General features: G+C 43.6%; 1 protein-coding gene across 4 annotated transcripts in view; it reads right to left on the bottom strand.

Annotated features, from left to right (window-relative positions):
* Positions 1-19,927, bottom strand: part of NRDE2 (NRDE-2, necessary for RNA interference, domain containing) — a 48,843-nt gene that overhangs the window by 19,342 nt on the left and 9,574 nt on the right. For 3 of the 4 annotated variants that reach the window (XR_008550395.1, XM_054691648.1, XM_054691645.1), the window contains exons 1-7: positions 16,353-16,486; positions 16,066-16,174; positions 14,880-15,113; positions 11,145-11,294; positions 4,089-4,539; positions 2,850-3,255; positions 1,524-1,657 (exon numbers count right to left, since the gene is read on the bottom strand). Coding sequence is in view for 3 of the 4 variants with exons in the window: in XM_054691648.1 (XP_054547623.1) it covers positions 1,524-1,657; positions 2,850-3,255; positions 4,089-4,539; positions 11,145-11,294; positions 14,880-15,113; positions 16,066-16,174; positions 16,353-16,440 (1,572 nt within the window). In the remaining variant the exon portion in view is untranslated. Of the gene's footprint in view, positions 1-1,523; positions 1,658-2,849; positions 3,256-4,088; positions 4,540-11,144; positions 11,295-14,879; positions 15,114-16,065; positions 16,175-16,352; positions 16,487-19,927 lie in introns of those variants that run through there. The other variant, XM_037503714.1, reaches the window with a different exon arrangement.

Genomic DNA, 19,927 nt, shown 5'->3' with positions numbered 1-19,927 from the left:
GTCGCTGGCAATAAATAATTCCCTATGGAACAGAACATGAGCACAGAAGTGAACAGAATGTGATCGCGTTACCAACAACAGGAACTTTAAAGTGAGTCAGCAACCTGCTCAGTGAAAGCTTTCATAAAAAACCTGAAGTCAAGCAGGCTTCCAACAGGCATGCTATGGGCCGGGGCCACAGGTCATCCAACCTGACCCCCTGGAGAGCCCCTGCCCACCTAGCACCCACCGGCCGCCTCCGAAGGGGCACCGAGGAGAGCACTTGTCTTCTACAGGTGATGTTCCTGTAAGGGGGGTAGGAAAGCCCACTCCAGAAAAACAAGGGTATTTTTTCTAAAAACATGTGACAAATGGTTATAACCAATTTACTTAGTCACAGAACAGAGCAGTAATACCGGATGGCCTGTTTTTGCCATATGACTTATCTCTGTGGTAAAAGTATCTCTCATTTACAGATACAAAACGTCACTAAACAGCTTTGTTTCAAAGTTTTCAGGTAAATGCCTTAAAATTACATGTGCTGTCAGCATTTTCAAGCCTCCTGACTCAAGGTCCTGAGCAGGGCCCTCCCCTGCATCCCATCAGGAACTGCACTGAGCATGGCAGCATCAACAAAGAGGTGGGGGCCAGGGTGATGCTGATCCTGACTGTCCCCCCCCCAACCACACACCCAATGCCCCGAAGAGTCAGCTAAGAATCACTTCTGTAGCACAAGATATTCATAAAAGAACTATGCTATCTGGCTTACTAAACTAATCATCAGTTATACCAATACTAACCGATAGTCTAGCACAATTTTGGCTAGGAAAAAGAAACAGGTTAAAAAAAATGATAAAAAGTCTTTGCAGGGAGTTCATGGAGTGTTCACAAGATGGAGACCTCAGTCTCTCCAGAAAGATCTTTGCAAGTTGAGCATAAATTCAGATATCTTTTCCCTCTTCTACCAGACCCTTTTTGTGGAAGGAAACTGAGTTTAACTCAGCAGAAAAAAGAGAAAAGTGGGTCCTCTTATATGGAGAGCACTAGCAATTGTTTTCCTGCTCTACATCACAAGTGCTGGCGATGTTCTTGTCATCCACGAGGTTAGGGATCAATGCTGACAAAGAGCCAACATGTCATTTCCTTAGCAAGTCCAGCAAGGATCTGAGGTGGTGCGAAGGCCAAGCAGGGGAGGGGCACAGGCCCTGACGGGAAGGCACATTGGGACAGGATAGCAGCCGTGGGGAGAAAGGCATGACCACTGTCTCCCCGGCCGGCGGGGAGAGCCAGCATTTAAACAAGAGTCATAAGTAAACAAAATAAAGTGAGTCTTTGTATTTGGAGGGAAAAACTTAAACATCTCTCCATGTTTCACGAGTTTAGTTTGGGGTTTTCTTGGGATCACCAGCATGTTTCTGAGAAACAGTGCTCAGCAGGACTAACAGAAAAGTGTATGCTGTTTTAAAATTACTACCACCACCTCACACTCTCCACACTCACACTAAAAGAAAACAAGAGGGGTGAGAAGAGTGGGGGCGGGGTACCTGTCCTTTGGTGGGCAGATCTTTCACACTGTCGGGTTTGAAGAAGGTGAAGTCAACCATGGCCTGGAACAAGGAGACCGCCTTCTCCGCATGACCAGCCTGCCGCAAGAAGTGGCACTGCTGCAGGAAGAGCGCTAAGCCCAGGGAGAGCAGAGGGAAGAGCAACCGTTAGCACCATTGAGGGGAAAGAACATGATTTCTAAAAATACACAGTTAAACACCCAGAATATCTTTTCTCTGAAATTACAGTTAATGTTTTCCAAACTGTAACACATGCATGCACTGATTTAAAAGGGTTCACAATAGTACCATAATCAAAGTATATTGATTCTAATTTTTATATAAAACCATCACAAAAAATAAATACTAACAACGAAAACTACATAGATGAAATAGGAAAGGGTCACTCTGTAGACTGGCTATCAAATACTGAAAGCTCATCGTTACAAGAAAAATTTTAGTCAAAGAAATCTCAGTTACTGCTGAGACCCGGTAACTGGGCGAAACGGGCAGGTCTATCTCACAAGGAGAGACTGTCGACAGCCCGAACAGTGGATTTTTATCAAAAAGCAAAGAGCGGCACTCAATTGACCACTAGATGGCGCTACTCACCAGCAAGTTCATCACTGGCTCAGAGTCCGCAGTAAACAAAGCAAGGATTCACGGGTGAAAATTTCAGTTCATCTTAACTATGGTACAATTTCATTTACCATCACGAAGCTCTTTACATCGGTATGGTAAATGATTATTATTCCCAGAGCAAGATTTTATATTTTTGGAAGTTAATAAAGTACTCATTGGTAGGGTGAAGGGCAAAACCAGGATTCAAGTCGAGAGTGATTCCAGCACCTTCCTAACACGCTGCTCCCTGAGTCTCACTGTTGGACAAAGTTCTACTCTACGCTTCTTCAGAGCACACCAAGCTGCTAGCCGCAGAGTAACAGCAATGACCTATACCTCTGCAGGGGTGCCAGCCGGGCAGCGCACAAACGTTACTGCTGAGACCCGGCAACTGGGCGAGACGGGCAGGTCTATCTCACAAGGAGAGACTGTCAACAGCCCGAACAGTGAAGAGACCTGAGTATATTTGCTTGGTTAATAAGCAGAAAAGTTGGAACTTCGAGTCCGGTGGTATTTTCTCTGAGGCCCGCTCCCCACCGCGCACCTACATGCCGCAGGGGAGGACAACCTGTTCCAGTTCAAAGGCATCATAACACTTTATAAAAGTCAGTCAGACTTCTCTAAATAAACCGAAACTAAATCTTCATTTTCAACCAAAGCTGAAAAGCCACTCAAGCCACTCAAAAGCATGCATTATCATCTTACCAAACATGGCCTCCTCGGTGCCGGGCAGGGCGGGGTGAGACAAGATGCTGCCATCCTTGACGGCGGACAGGGTGCTCAAACACTTCCCGTACAGGCTGTGGATTTTGGATATGGAAAAGGTGCTAAACTGGCTCTGGCAAAATAAAAGGTACTTCTGCCAAAGGGCAGTATTGTTGGGGTGTAAAAATATCAGTTTCTGCCACTCCTTAACCAGCGTTGAAGGCTCCCAGAACTCGGAGCAGAGCTTCAGCTTGGCGAGCTTCAGATCCACACTGCTCTGGTTGCTTTCGATGGCCCGTTCCAGAATGGCCAGCTTCTTCTCCAGAGTCAGCCTCAGCGACCTCCTGCGCTTCTCCTGCTCACCCTCCTCGATGGCATACAGGCCAGGACTTCTCATGACCTCGTCCTCAACAACAAAAACATCAACTTACATACACAGCCGGAACTTGGGGAGCCCCAGAATCTCGATACTACTGGAGTGACTTAGGAGCCCCAGGGGTCTCTCACCTCTCAAGGTGAACTGTAGCTCGGACTTCCTCAATAAGCGCTTGCTCATCACAATGTCTTTTGAAAAGACATTTAAGAAAAGGTTCTGAGGTTTTGGAGTTTTGTGTCACCGAGTGTTTGATCTTTACTTTATCTGCTGTACCTGTCTACTCTGTCGTTTCTAGTATGGATTTATGAATCAAAAACTAGCATGCCGTGCCACGAAAACCTTTTCTGAAGAATCAACTTTTCCAATTAAATGTGGGAAACATTACGAGTGGTTCAAAAGAAGTCAGAGGGACTACAATGAACCCATGGAAGGGAAGAGGGAGCAGGCCCTACCCGGGGAGCCCGATGAGCAGCCCCTCCTTTCAGGTGAGTGGGGCATCCAGCACCTTCTGTTTATACTTTGGGAACACCCCCTCCCGCCTGGTGAGCACCGACTCTTCTTTCAATATTCTACTTGAATCTTTCACAAGCCCTTTCTAAGTCCCCAATGGCCGTTCATGCCCTCATTCCACCCCCAAACTACTCTTCACAACATTACACGGTTCAGAACACACTCGTCCTTCATGCCAGTCTGACGTGCTCAGTGGCCCCTCAGCAAGCTCGGGCAGGGCCGCATTCCGCTCACCCTGTGTGTCCCGGCAGGGCTCCCCCAGGAGCTCAAACACTGCCCCAGTGTAAATTGGGGCAGTGCCCGAAATTTGGGCTGTCACTGAAAGGTAAGAGACCGAGGACAGCAGAACCTACCTGAAAATCAACAAATGCCATCCATAGCTGGATGTCCCGAGGATTTTCCCGAACCTTCCTGTTGAACTCCTCCACCTTAGCCTTGAGAAGCGCACTCTCCCTGTCTGGCTGTGCGTCCGGCTGCTTCAGCTCCTGCTCTGAAGGACCCTGTCCTTGTAACCACTGTGTGGTGGACTGATCATAGATGCCCAGAGGATTCAGCCAGGTTGTAACGGGGGGACCCACATCGTCCGAATCCTTCACCGGGATGAACGAGACTGGCTCCGAGGAGGGCGGCTCTGCTGTGCTGCTGATGGCAACCCCGTCGATGCTCAGCAAGCCCACGCTCTTCTTCGTAAAGTAGCGCTCCACATGCCTGTGCGAGCGCCTCTTCTCTGTGGGAGCCCCCTCCCAAGATATGCACTGCTTCTTAGGGTTAATGCCAAGGCAGGAGTCTCCTTTCCTCTTGTATCTTTTATTTGAAAGAGAAAAAAAAGTTACTGAGGGAACATGTGCACTAGCTCTGAATGACTAAAAGCTCATCAGACAAACTCTTGTTATGCAAGTTGACTGCATATATTCAAACTCACTTTACCTTCAAATTGTTTCTATTTAGAGAAACATGAGGATTAGCAATTGACTTTTTCTGCCTGCTTGACATATTCCTCTAGCTTCAGTGCTGCCTCATGAATTTAAGATCACGCCTGTCTTCCAGAACTTAGTTAAGTTCCATTTTCTGGAGCTTCGTAGTTACAGTACTGTCACCTCCACTCTGACACTCCACCACCACAACAGGCACAGCGGGAGTCATCACCCCTGTCACACTAGTCCTAAGAACACTGAGATTTTCAGTGATACTTCGGTTATATGTCACCTAGACCAGGCCCCTTTTCCTTAACATGCTGTGTCCCCACTTGAGAAGATAACAGAGCAGTCTAGATCCATTTTTAAATTCTGAAACAAAGTATGCCAAATAAAATTACATTTGGCTATTTTCTATTCTAGAGAAAAAGAGGCTGGGTTCTGAAATGCTCTCACAGAGCGTGTAGGCGTCCCCAGAGTTAGAACAAAGGGCCACCGAGTCTGCACAAGAGCTGAGGAAAACTGTCCCAGCCTGTGGGGAGGGTATACAAGCAACCCAGTTGAAAAGGAGCAGAAGATCTGACCAGAAACTTCATGAAAGAAGACGTGATGGCCAATAAGTACACAGAAAAGTGATCAACATCATTAGTCATCAGAGAATGCAATTAAAACCACCATGAGCTACACCACATATCCAGCTGAACAGCTAAAATTAAAAAGACTGACAATACCCAATGTTGGTGAGCGACAGAAGATGTATCCAGGGCTCTCATATGCTGCTGGTGGGAATGTAAACTTGTATAATCACTTTGGGAAAAGGTCTGGCAGTTTCTTTTAAAAAAAACTAAACATAGACCAGCCCTATGACCCAGCAATTCTATTCCTAGGTATTTACCCAAGAAAAAGGAAAACCACATGTCTGCCAAGACGTGTGCACAAGTGTTCTCGGCAGCTTCATTCACGGCAGCCAATTTCTGGAAGGAGCACAGGTGTCCGCCAAGATGACGGCTGAACGGCAGTGGAGGCACAGCATCCCCCACCAAAGAGCCAACCAGTGATGAACGCCAATGGCGGGTGACTTGCAAAAACACTACCCTGCCTGGGTGGAAGCAGCCAGACCAAGGGCACACACCACTTATGTGACATTCTAAAACAAACAAAAGTGATGGTGGAGACATCTGAAGAGCAACTGCTTTTGGGGAGATGGCATGATCGGTTTGGGTTCTACAGCTGCACTGAGAAAACTCAGCAAACAGAGATGTACATGTCACATTGTAGGTACGTTTTTAAATCAAAAAGAAAAAACCAAGCAAAGATTGAATGCTAGTGAACAATAGGAATGCTGAACTATTTAGGGAGTAGTGTATGGATGTCTGCAATGCATCAAAAAAAATAAGAGTTGGTGGCTGGGTGAATGGAAAGACATGTAATAAGGCAAGTGTAGCAAAATGTCAAAGGCAGAATGCAGGGGGTGAGTACGTGTGTGCAATGTATAATTTTTCAGCTCTTGCTGAATTTTTAATTTTTTTCTCATCATAAAGTGCTATGGGGAGAAAAAGGCAAGAGAGACATGCACCTTCTACCAGCATCCTGAAGCTCTGCCTCCACCTCACCCAGGCCCATCACCTCCTAGGGGCCCCAGAAGCTCTCCAGCTCCTCCCTTGCTTCTCAAGTGCATGAATTCCACTTAGGGAGAATAGTTTCCACACCTCCACACCAGCTCTCACCCTCCTCTCCGTCCTCGCCCTGTTCTCCCTGGGGCACTCAGCACCATCTCTCCCTTCCGCTATGAGCCAAAAACAACAAGAAGAGGTGAAGCTGCAGCTCTAAATCTATCACTCCCTGGGGAACAAATCTGAAGTTAAAAACTAGTTTTGTTCTCATTATTTTAGTAATATTGTTTCCTTACTATTTTCACTAAAAATGAACACTATTTTAGATATTCCCAAGAACTCTTTAAAAAATGTTTACTGACTTTTCTGACTTTAAAACTGCATTTTGGGGCCTCCCTGGTGGCGCAGGGGTTGAGCGCTGGGTTGTGAAGCTGCCCACAGCCTCTGCAGCACTGGTGCGATCCCCAGCTGCTCCCCAGCCACCGGAGGAGGGTCCCACATGGCACGCATTCCTCTCCTGCCGCCCGCTGCTCCCCTCAGCAGTGTACTTCGTCACTCTGCCTGTTCTACTCTCTGCTCTGGCGAATCCTCTCACTCTCCCGCACCTCTGACTGTACCCAGTGCTTGTATAAATAAATAAATAAATCTTTAAAAAAAAAAAAGTTAAAAAAAAAAACTGCATTTTGTGAAACTATTTTTAATAGCAGCATTTTGTAACAAATTAGATGAAAATGCCTGGGTCCAAACGCCACCATTTATACTACCTGGGTGACCCTAACCAAGTTATTTAAAAAGTTACCGAAAACCATACTGGTCTATACTACTAAGCTTCCATTTCCCAACTTGTGTGAGTGCACACACAAAGCCTTTTATTTTATTTTTTTGTTTTTTTAAAGATTTACTTATTTATACAAGCACTGGGTACAGTCAGAAGTGCGGGCGGGTGAGAGAATCCACCAGAGCCAGAGCGGGGAGCAGAACAGGCAGAAGGACCGAAGCACACTGCTGAGGGGAGCAGCGGGTGGCAGGAGAGGTCTGCGCACCATGTGGGATCCTCGCCAGGCGGCTGGAAATCGAACCAGCGCTGCAGAGGCTGCTGCAACCCAGCACTCAACCACTGCGCCACCGGGGAGGCCCACACAAAGCCTTTTAAAAACACACCTCAAGGAGCTGCAGCAGGCTTTCTCCCCTGCTTTTAAGTATTTCCCTATATCAGCAATTTTAGAAAATATAATTTTTATTGGTTTCAAACTGTCCAATATGGATGGCTGTGTCAACAATTTCCTATTGTTGGACATTTAATTTTATCCAATATATCATTTAATTTAGAATCGTGGTGATGAGACAGAACCTAGTAGATAATTTAATGCAAATGAAGGTACTTTTCCTATAAAATCCTTATCAAATAATCTGGTAGTCTTCACTTGAACAATTCCTGAGGTAGGGATCCTCCAATTTGCTTGGAGTTCCAGTAAATGGCTGTGTATACACATTTAATTTATTATTATTATTATTTAATATTTTATTTTATATAATTCTTACATCATTTTTCATTTTTGCATAATGTATGCATTTTCATTTTGGTTATATTCCCCATACAATTGCACCCCCCCCTTATTTTGACCCTAGTCCTTCCTCTCCCCACCCTTCTTCCCCCTTTGCCTCCCCCCGCCCCCCGTAGTATGTCTCTGGTTTATAATTGCTTGTTGATTTTGATTTTTACTTTGTATTAATTAGTCTTTTTCCTGGTCCCTTATTTAGGTTTTCTAAATTCCTGCTGTGAGTGAGACCATCTGGTATTTTTCTTTTTTTTTTTTTTTTTTTTTTTTTTTATAGAGGCATGTTTTCTTTCTTTCTTTCTTTCTTTCTTTGTTTTCGTTTATACATGCACTGGGTACAGTCAGAAGCGCGGGAGGGTGAGAGAATTCACCAGAGTCAGAGCGGGGAGCAGAGCAGGCAGAAGGACCGAAGTACACTGCTGAGGGGAGCAGCGGGCGGCAGGAGAGGTCTGCGCGCCATGTGGGACCCTCCTCCGGTGGCCGGGGAGCAGCCGGGGATCGAACCGGCGCCACAGAGGCTGCGGGCAGCTTCGCAAGCCAGCGCTCAACCGCTGCGCCACCGGGGAGGCCCCCATCTGGTATTTTTCTTTTTCTTTCTGACTTATTTCACTGAGCATGATCCCTTCCAGCTCCATCCATGTTGCTGCAAACTGCATGTGTTTATCTTTTTTGATTGCTGAGTAATATTCCATTGCACACACATTTAATTTAAATGAGCTCAGCTATAGGCACTTGACAGCAAAAAGAGAAAAAAGAAAGGACTATGGGAAGAGAAGATACTTTCATTCTGAATCTGAGCAGAGCTAAGTCCCTGACTGGGCTGGGCAAACAAGCTGGCTGCCTCTACCCCAGGACTTCCATTCACACATGCCTCTCAGCGCCAGGCTGCCTGAAGCCAGATTCCAACTATACCATTTAATAGCTGGGTGACCTTGATCAAGATATTTACAAAAACGAAACAAGATCCCTGTGTGTACCTTCATTTGCTCCTCTGTAAAATGCGGACAATAACAGCACTGAACTGCTGGAATGATGAAAAAAAGTTTATATATGTTAGGCCCCAGAAGAGTCCTTACAACAGTTCACTTATGTAAAGTCCTTAGACACACAGAAAGGGCTACATAAGCTTAAATTAATATTATTTTTATTTTATAAAACTTGGCTCCTAAGCTGAACTTCACTGACAGTTTATTAGCCCTGAGGGATTTTCTAAAGATAATTCTGACTGTTATACTAACTTTAGAGCCAGCGCGTTCCCCAGCACAGTACTCCATGCAGCACACAGCATGCTGAGACGCTCGCCTTACTGAAGACCTGCTTTCATTTGGGGCCAAGTCTGACTTCCTGGAACTTCCATTCATTAGTCCTGGCTTTACCTTCCCAAGTTACACAGAACAGAGCCAATCCACCTACCAAAGGATAGTCCAACAAAGCTTAAAAGATAACAACATTGTCCCCGACACAGGCCAAATATCCCTCAGCCCTTGTCCTCCCGGGACGGAGCTGGCCACGTCACTTGCTCACCTTCCTCTTGAGGTACGTGACTCATCAGTGTCCCTCTCAAAAAGTGTAAAAATTCAGTACCTGACACAATATTTCCACTGTCCTCTGACCAGTTCTGAGTGCCCTGACACCAATACCTTACTAGACCTGAACACTCACAATTGTTCAGCTGTCAATCCAGGCAAGACTACCCTCAGCTCAGTTTTAGCAAATGACTAGGAAGTCACCCCAATGCCCGAGACCTTTAAGTGTCTTTGCAGCTTATAGTTTTCTCTACCCTTTCTGTCACTCTTTAGCAGAGGCTCAAGAACCACTCTTGTTACTATTTTTTCCTTTATTATTAAACTGTAACTCCTAAATTCACACACCAATTTCTAATTCTCTACCAAATATTTGTGCTATTTAAGGATAAAGCACAGCAGGCGTTACAATTCCCAATTTCCAAATGAAGAGGCAGAGGCTCAGGCAGGGATTACGTTACTAGAAATGACAAAGTCAAGATGAGAACCAGTCTTGCCCTGTTTCCCCATCTAGAAAATGTCCATGTGAACAGAGAAAGGACATCTGAAGTCTGAGAAGCACAGGCTCAAATCACAAATGTGCTGCTTCCTGGTTGCATGATCTTGAGAAAGTCTTTAACCTCCCTGGGTTCCTTTCCCTGACTTGCCTCCTGCTCACGGGATGGCCATGAGGCTCAGGCAGACGGAGGCAAATGAAAGACCAAGAATGGGGTCATGGTACAAACTTTGTGCCCAATCAGGGCTTGCTGACGTCCCTAATATCTTACACAGGGTCTTCCACCTTGCGACACTATGTTGGGGTGACATGGAAAACCAAAAAAGACCTTAGGGAGCTCCTCAGGGACCTTTAATGCTCCTTAGGGAGCATAAAAAAATTCAAAAATGTAAGACTGCATGTTAAGTATGGTGGTCACTTATCCTCAGCCATGAGATTTTGGTAAATAGCGTGTACATATAAACATGCACTGAAAAATAAACAATGTAATACATGATAAAAGAAATTTTAGTTGGAATTCTTTATGTGGTGAGTTATAGTGTCATGATAAAGAAAGATCAACTAAAATTTGTGAGTTGCAGCAAAGTAATGAAAATTAAAATTTATTTTAAAAAATAAATTGCCTGAAAAGAATGACAATGTTTGCAAGGTTTCCTCTTGGCTTTATATTCCCTGATTTTCCACCTCCAATTTTGATTACCAATAAGCTCTTTGAGAACAGAAATTGTGTATTACTGTTCTTTATGCTCCCAAAAGTATCTTACAAAGTACTACATGCCTAAAGAGTTTTAATAAATATTGAAATGTTTTTAACTGACAGAGAAAAAAAGTTTAAACTCATTACTGAGGCAAACACCATCACCGATTTTTATGATCACCTGGTGACATATGCCATAAATACCTATAAAGTCATTTCCGTTTGTCATTTTTAAATGGCATGAGTGGGGTGTGGACATATGAAAGGATCTCGTAGCATTTTTAGTGGCACACAGATGAGATGGAATGGTTTCTGGCTAGCGTGCCACAGGTAATGAGTCCAAGGCAGTTTTAGATTCACTCATTTAACAAGTATTTTGTGACGACCTGGTACGACTGGCACTGTGCCAAGTATAAGACTAATCCGACCTGGGTCTTCATGTAAACTTTTAGCTTTCATTTTAGAATGTGAGCAAAGGCACATACCTGAACGACTTAACAGTGGATAAAAACCAATAGAAAGTAGGGGGGCAGTGCAGGGACAGAGACAACAGAGAGAGAGTTCAGAGGAGAGGCAGCTACCCCAGCAAGGAGACTCCAGAAGGTACCTCGCTATGTCTCCCCGGTAGAGGGACTTATACTCCCAGTTTGCAGGATCCGGTTTCTTATCTGTTCTGAAGGTTTCTCCTGTCAGAGCCTGGACGTCCTCAAGCCAAACAAAGCGATGGCCAACATCAGCAGCAGCATTGTTTTCCTGACTGTGGGACAAAGAAGGTGAAAGAAAAAAAAGGGGAGGCACTTAGCAATCTTCCAGCCACACAGTTCACATTTTCAGAAAATCAAACACCTCAAACTCCACTTGGCATCCAACACAACAATGTGCTGCAGAGATGGACCCCTGCTCTGGAAAGAGTTTTAAAAAATAAACACAGCAAAAGTTGTCACTAAATGGAACTTTACCAGGAAAAAAAGACAAATGATCTCAGAAAAAAACCTGAGAAATCAAAGTTCTTTTAAAATATTTTATTTAAATGACTAAGTTCAATTTCAAATATATTTAGAAACAAGCTTTTTCAAGAAAGGAAAAAAGTGCTGTCCAGAGGCACGTTAGAGTACCAGGCAGAGGAAACTAACCTTCAGGTTCCAACCATTGGTACCTGGGGGGCGGGGGGAGGGGGGTAGCTTTACCTGACCCTACTTATTTGAAAATACTCAGATCATTTATTCCCACTCCAAACTGAAAAAGAGAAAAGAAAAAGCCACCTAGGCTCCACCTAAGCGTGACTTCCCTGGGCTGGCTCTGGTATGGGTCTGCCGGTGCGTACAGGACTCCCACATCAAGGGCAGCGAGTCCACTGGAAGCCAAGACCTCGTTTATCCTTCAGAACCAATTTGTGAGTTGGCCGACTTTCAGCTCACATACAAATGGAGCCACTTCCTAGGAGTCAAGCGAGAGGGAAGGAAGGCTTTTCTGGCAGCTAACATCTTTCTTTCTCTAGAGAAAATCAGTTCATAATGTTGCCGACACAAGAAGCCAACAAAGTAGTCAAAATAGCCATTAACTGTTGTTCCATTTTTGCTCTTTGGCTGTTCCCAGATAGAAATAAGATTCTGGAGGCTTCCATATCATTCTTGGCTGAGAATACAAAGGAATGGCATTTCAGGGACACAAAGTAGTTACTCAATTATTTGTTGAATGCCACATCTCAGGTTAAAATACGTGGTGATTTTTTTTAAGATTTATTTTATTTATTTAAGCACACAAGAACTGGGGTGTAGGCTAGAGGTGCAGGGGGTGAGAGGATTCACCAGAGACAGAGTAGGGAGCAGAACAGGCAGATCTACTGAAATACACTGCTGAGAGAAGCAGTGGGCGAGACAGGAGAGGTCTGCTCCGCCATGTAGGTCAGCTCTCTGGCTGGGGATCAAACTGAGGCCGCAGTGGTTGGTGATAGCTTGATAGTGCTGAGACTTTAACCCCTGTGCATCAGGGAGGCCTGTATGTGGTGATTTTAACACATTCCCCTTCAGAACAACCATGGAGGTTTTCTATCAGCAACAAAAACCCCATAAGGAGTAGTGAAGGGAGAGAAAGAGACGGACCCTTTACAGAAAGAGATGGAAAACCAGCAGGGTGAGGGGAGAGCTCGGAGGGAAGAAGGACCAGCTATAGGTCCCCCTCGGGAGTAAGGAAGCCCTTATCCCTTTCCTATTGAGTACTGAGGTCATAAAGCAGGATGTGGTCTGGGCTGAGTGCAAGGAAGTGCTGTCTCCACCTGACAGCGACGAGGAGCTCATCCTAGGAAACAGAGGTCAATTAGAAGCTGTGGCCTCCAGGGAACTTGTCCCTCGATCACCCTGAAATAGAGTCCCACATGGTGCACTACACCATGAACCCCCTTTCCTGACATCACGGAAAGACTCTGACAACTCAGTATATATCAGTCCTGTCTCTATGGGAACAAACAATTCTTCCAGGTCACCTTCCCAGGAAGAGACTACAGAAGCTAATAGAAAGTAAAGAACCATCTACTTTGACCTTAATGGGGATATTCTGCAAAATAGCAACAAAGCTAAAATTGCTGTCTGCATCATGAAACTATCAAAAGGCTGTAAGCTCACTTCTGACGTGGTTAAGCAGAGACTGAAAATAACTATCTTTCAAGTCTCAATGCTAGTTCCTGTGTGGCTTCAGAAAATCCTTTAAAACGCATTTTCCTCAGCTACAAAAACAGGCAAGCAATTGAAGGTAAGTTTTCAATGATTAATGTATTTTGCTTTGAAGACATACTTAAGAATATCAATAACAAATTCATTCATTCACAAAACACCATGTATTTACTGCATGCCTACTCTGTATGTGGCCTTGTGCCAACTGCTAGGGAGACACAATGGTATACAAGGTAGGCATGGTTCCTGCCCACAGAAACTGAGACAAATTCAGAATCTTTTGCTTGACTCCTTAGTTTTTAACTCCAGGAGCAAGCTTGGGTTACAGGTATACTACCTGAGATGCAGAGAGCTAAATAAATCTGGACCCTGTGAGCCACAGAGGCCTGTGAGGCTTTCCAGCTCTGCTCTGATGACAGAAGGGTCCCGGGAGACTGCAGTGTTAGCCTCACTGATGGAAAATCTACAGGCCAGATTCCAAGCAGGCTCTCACTGACATCAGTGGGACTTCCAAACACACAACAAAAGCAAATAATCCCTGAAGAGTCACCAAAGTCTGATAACAAATTTTCTCTCTTCTGGGTCATCTGAACAAAGGAAATAAAAAAGTGAAGTGAGGAACAGATCAGGTAGTTTCACTACACACCACCTGTCCCACCTATGGGCAAAGCGCCTCCCTATGTAGGAAGATGTCAGACTAAGCCGAGAGGCAAGCTACCCGAGCATCTCTGCTGTGACCTTTCTATGGAATGACTTGAACAAGTGCTCAAGGTAGGCAGCAGAGCACAACTGGGGAGAAGAGAGGCCCCCGAGGAAAGGAAACTCTGGGGTCATGAGCTATTCTTTACCTTGCACATCCTGGGTCTAAGCAAGTGTGAATGAGAGCAAGAGGGAGAAGAGGATTGGTGGTTAGTGGGAGAGAGAGAACACACACCTCACAGGGGTGGATGGGAGTGACTGAGGGGAAGCGACATCGAGGAAGAGAAGACATTCCTCGTACCCTCTTATAAGTGTGAAGGCAACGAACCCCTCAGAGATGGGACTCTCCAATGCACTGGCACACGTCCACTGTGGCACACATGCCACCTTTCAAAAGTCCCAAAGAATTTTTGTCTGAATCAAATTCTGACATAATCATTACTATGTCAAAGTAACATTTCTCAAATAAAATCATGGCCCTAATTTCTTAAATGACAGCTTTCTTTTCTTCTTTAACCTTGGCCATTAACTCTGCTTTTTCACCCTGAGTTTTACTGAGATATTTATTGGCTCCATTTTGATCGAATGGCTAAATAATCATTTCAATGTTTAACTTGTGACAAACACGGAGAGAGAAAATTTAATATTTAAAATATCGTAGGAGGGGACCTCCTGGTGGCACAGGGGCTAAGTCTCAGCTCTACCAAGTTATCACCAGCCACTGCAGCCTGAGTTTGATCCCCGACCAGGGAGCTGACCCACATGGAGCAGCAGACCTCTCCTGTCTCGCCCCTGCTCCCCTCAGCAGTGTATTTTAGTCAGCCTGCCTGTTCTGCTCCCTACTCTGTCTCTGGTGGGTCTTCTCACCCACCCCACACCTCTGGCCCACACCCCAGTTCTTGTATGCATAAATAAATAAAATAAATCTTAAAAAAAAATAAAATAGCATAGGAATTTGAGAATAAATAACCTACTTCAATTTCTCTGATTCTTTTTTACTGTCTTGAGTGCTCCTGGAAGATTTGCCCTTTTCAGAGTCAGTATCTGGCTCAGATCCACTGCAGCTCGACTGCCCACGTTTTCTCTTGGTCTTCTTATGATGCTGATGCTTCCGTTTTTTCTTCTTCTCTTTCTTCTTTTTTCGGCTTGCTTGTTTGAACTTTTTGTTAAAGTCACTTTCATCTGAAGGCTCTGATTTCAGAGGACTTCTTTTTGGAAAAATCAGAATTATTTTCAAGAAAGAATTGGGGAAAAAAATATGTTAACATGCAAACAGAACAAATATACAGAAGGACTCTATAATACCCCATCAACTTACTATTTGACCATATAATATATACTGCTCTCCTAGGCTACAATTCACCGTAACACTTAAGAATTAAATAAGAAATTCAGTACTTTCTAAAACAATATTGTCATATCTATACATTTTTAAGTAAAAATAATCTACCAGTTATCTCATTAAATATAGGTTTATTTTCAGTGTATTATGCTTACATGAACTTAATGCCCCCAAAAAAGGTTTAATTCTGGTCCTTGTTTTTAAAGTTTTTAATGAAATATTTATTCCTCATCATGAATTATCTACAAATAACTCCCTCTCATGCATCAACTCTTCTCAATTTCCAAAGACTTCTTAAACCTTTAGAGTACATGGCTTCCCAGGATTCATCAAATTAACGAGACCATCTAGTCTAAATTTGTAAAAGCTCATTTCTCAAGTCAATGATCTAAAACAAAATTCTTTCAAAGCTGAGTAGAGATGTGTGACATTCTGTTTTCCCCTGCTTTTCATGAGATTCTGTCCTATTTTATAAGAGCTTCTACTTATAAGTGTCAAAAATGCAACTGAAGAAATATCTGAATTACAATATTCTGAAGGTTACTAATGAGGTTAGTAAAGTTACTTAAGAACCGCAACGATGCATTTCCCTCATGGCCTAATTATTGGCAGTAACCGTGTCATGTACTTGCCACTGCAACGCAAAGGGGAAAAAAAGGAATAATCTATAAGCGTGAGGTAAGGGAAAATATTCAAAGATCACCTCATTACTTGAAGTAAAAGGAAGTTTTTTTAGGCTTTTTAATGAGTAGCATTCAAACTGGGCTACAGACAGTAGGCTGACAAGGAGCACAAATCCAGCCACCCAAAGACCCTACCTTGTCAGCAGCGACCCCTCCAAAACAGGGGCTGTGGCCTCTTCAGTTTGTGGGCTCAGAGATGCTATGGTTCCAACACAAAAGCTTGGGTTGCTCAGCCAGTCTAGTTCTGCAGAGACAGAAGGGGGAGGTGGGGGAGAGGGGAGATCAATGACATTAGCTCAATATTTCTAAGGCAGGGGCATCCATCTTATCAGCTGACATTAATTCACAGCCAGACATTTTGAACAGTCCACAGAAGCAGAAGGGAATCCATGGAATTTTTATTTCACAGGCACAGGGCTTACCATACTCTAAAACTCGTATGAGATCCTCTTGTACAGCTTCAGAGCCATGTCGCTTGTATGGCCTAAAAGGCAACAAGTATTCACACATCCCAGCCCATGGGCATGAAATGCACACTCCCAACACATGAGGCTTTAATGATCTTGAATTTGACCCAGACAATCCCCAAAAGTCAAAAAAATCAAATCATGTACACAAGCTACCATGTTTAATGTTAATAGAGAAGATGAAGAGATTTTTCTCTAAAAACAATTCTAATATTCTAGCTTAGGATAATAGTGTAAGCCCTTCCTTGTAATAGGATTCATTCCTCTTTGAAAATAAAAACACAAGGTGTCAACTTCTCTAGTGCTAAAATTATACAAGATGTTAATAAGGATTATTGAGTGGTAAGATTCAATTTCGAAAATCTTTTTTCTGCTTTTAACCATCAATTTCTAACCCTTCCACAATGAACTACTTCTAAATTACTTATTTCCTAATTTTTAGGAGTCTCAACAGTGAGGGAAAGAAATAAAAGATGGGATAGAAGCAGCAGGGGGACCCTTAGTGGGGTTTTTATCTTGTCCTGTTCTGTTTTCAAATGGGAAGTCACCGCACATTCTTCTGCCAAGGAGAACCCATGAAATGAAGTTAGCAGAGAAGGGTAATTACACGTTTAGCTGTCATACTGAACTGTACTTATATACCATAAGGCTTTACCATTTAAAGCATACAACTCAACAGTTTTTAGTATATTTAGAAGTGTGCAACTATCACCATAAAATAATTTTAGAACATTTTCATCGCCCCAGGAAGAAACTCTATCCCTATTAGCACTTTCTCCATCACCCACTTTCTGCACCCCCACCCCCACTCTCAACCCACTAATCTTTTTGTCTCTCCAGATCTGTCTCTTTTAAGCATTTAAAATAAATGAGATCTTACAGAATGTTCTTTTGTAATGGCCTTCTTTCAATTGGCATAATATTTTTCAAGGTTCATTTATGCTGTACCACATATTAGTACTTCATTCCTTTTCATTGCCAAATAATATTCCATTCGGTAGATAAGCATTTAATCCATTCATCAGCTGATGGACTCATGGACACTCAGGTGCTTAGCTTCCTTGATTTTCTTTTAAAGATTTATTTATTTATGTATACAAGGACTGGGGTACAGACCAGAGGAGTGGGGGGGGGGTAAGAGGATTCACCAGAGACAGAGTGGGGAGCAGAACAGGCAGACTGATGCTGATACACTGCTGAGGGGAGCAGCAGGCAAAACAGGAGAGCTCTGCTGCGCCAAGTGGGTAGCTCCCTGGATGGCCGGTATCGAACTCGTGCTACAGTGGCCACAAATAGCTTCATAGGTTGCATCTTAACCCCCTGCAACCACCAGGGAGGTGCCCTTCTTTGATTATTATGCGTAATGTCACTATGGACATTATATGGTATACTTTAGTGCTATCTGGGAGGAGAACTGCTGGGTCACACATGGTAACTCAGGTGTAGAATTTTGAGGAACTGCCAGGTTGTTTTTGAAATTGGTTGCACCATTTTACATTCCCATTAACATGGGGATTCCAATTTCTCCATATTGTTGCCAACTTGCTACTGTCTTTTAAATTATAATCACCCTAGAGAGAGAGCTGTGTATTCTCACTGTGGTTTTGATTTCCATTTCCCTGCTGATTAGTGATGCTGAGCATCTTTTTCATGTGTTTATTGGTCATGATAGTTGAAGAGAAATAGCTATTCAAATCACATGCCCATTTTTAAATTGCACTGTCTTTTTACTACTAACTCTTTCTTTATATATTCTGCAGCCTAGTTTCTCATGGTAACTGCATATTAGTGAGGAGGAGCATTTGGGGTACATACTTCATGATGACAGGTGCTGTGTTTTACTCACTGTTATGTCCCCAGCACTGCAATGCCAGCCACACATCAGTAGGAGTTTTGTAAGTATTTTTGGAAAAGAGGCTAGAGAAGAAGGAAAATTCCGAAAGAAGACACAGGAAAAGGAACAGGAAAAGGGGAGAGAAAGAGCTCCTCACTTAGTGTGAATTGTACGCCAAGGACCAGGTGAAGCGTTTTCCATCCTTTATACAGTTTAATCCTGACAGCAAAGTTTGGTGGGAGGTACTGTGATCTCCACTGTATCGGAGAGGAAGGCTCAAAGCGATTACGTCACTTGTAAGGCCTCTCTCATCTAGTAAGTGCTAAACAACTGTTCATGCGATATTTCTTCTACTGTGACCTTCTTTCCTTCTGAAGTTGGTTCCCTTCCTCTTGGGCCTAATTTCTGGCAAGGAGTATGATGTGAAAATAGTTGCTGTTGCTCACTGACAGCACAATTATTTCCACAATCATCAGATTCTCTCATGAGCAAAGAAAAAGATAAAAAAAACAATATGTTAAGGACAGATGTTCTCAAACAATTCCATTATATTTTTACATAAATATTCTGGATAGTGATGACAGCTTGGAGGAAATGTAAAGAAACACAGACGTCAAAACATCATACAGTGTGTGACCCTCCGAAGTCCTTCAGTAGGAACTAGACCGGTTTTTAGTTACAATGAGGCTTTGCCATATAAAACTGCTATGGAAAAAAAAAGTAATTTATAAAGAACTAAACTCCTGGGTTTTGAACTTAAACCATCACTGACCTTTTGAGACCTACATCTCAATCAAGTCAGATACATCAACCCTCAGGGAGCTAATAAACGGGCAGCCGCTGACAAGCATGTGACAAATGCCAACACAAAGAGAATACATGGAGTATAGAAGAATCCAAACTAGGTATGGGCCAGAACAAACTGCCAGGGAGAACCTGTCCGTTGGAACCTAAAGGATGAGAAGGAGCAGGCAATGTGCTTCTAGGAAGTGGATAGGTAGAGGAAATGCCTCCATAAAGACCATGAATTAAGTAGGGTCCTCCGAGAAATGGCTGGATCATTGGGAGAAAGGAGTAAGAGAGCAAAATCAAATCTGGAGTGCTTAAGGGCTTTTAAAAAAAAGGTAGAGAAAGCAATGTACAGATTCAGATGCAATTCCGATAAAAATCTCAATGGCATTTTTCAAAGAAACAGATCAAATATTGATGAAATTCATATGGAATCACAAAAAACCTTGAAGAGCCAAAGCTCTCCTAACTAAAAAGAAGGAGAATGGAGGTATCACATGCCCAAACTTCAAGTTATACTACAAAGCCATAATAATTATTTTTTTTTTTATAGAGGCATGTTTTATTTGTTTGTTTGTTTGTTCATACATACACTGGGTACAGTCAGAAGCGCAGGAGGGTGAGAGAATTCACCAGAGCCAGAGCGGGGAGCAGAGCAGGCAGAAGAACCGAAGAACACTGCCGAGGGGAGCAGCGGGTGGCAGGAGAGGTCTGCGCGCCATGTGGGACCCTCCTCTGGTGGCCGGGGAGCAGCCGGGGATCGAATCGGCGCTGAAGAGGCCGCGGGCAGCTTCGCAACCCAGCGCTCAACCGCTGCGCCACCAGGGAGGCCCAAAGCCATAATAATTAAAACAGTATGGTACTGGAACAAAAACAAAGACCAAGTAATCGAATTGAAAACCCAGAA

This window comes from Talpa occidentalis, unplaced genomic scaffold (genome assembly GCF_014898055.3).
Source record: "Talpa occidentalis isolate TD23 unplaced genomic scaffold, MPIMG_talOcc4v2.1 talOcc4.11, whole genome shotgun sequence".
In the NCBI taxonomy this organism is placed as follows: Eukaryota; Metazoa; Chordata; class Mammalia; order Eulipotyphla; family Talpidae; genus Talpa; species Talpa occidentalis.
Note: the sequence above shows the minus strand (reverse complement) of the source record. Positions and strands in the feature narration are given on the sequence as shown.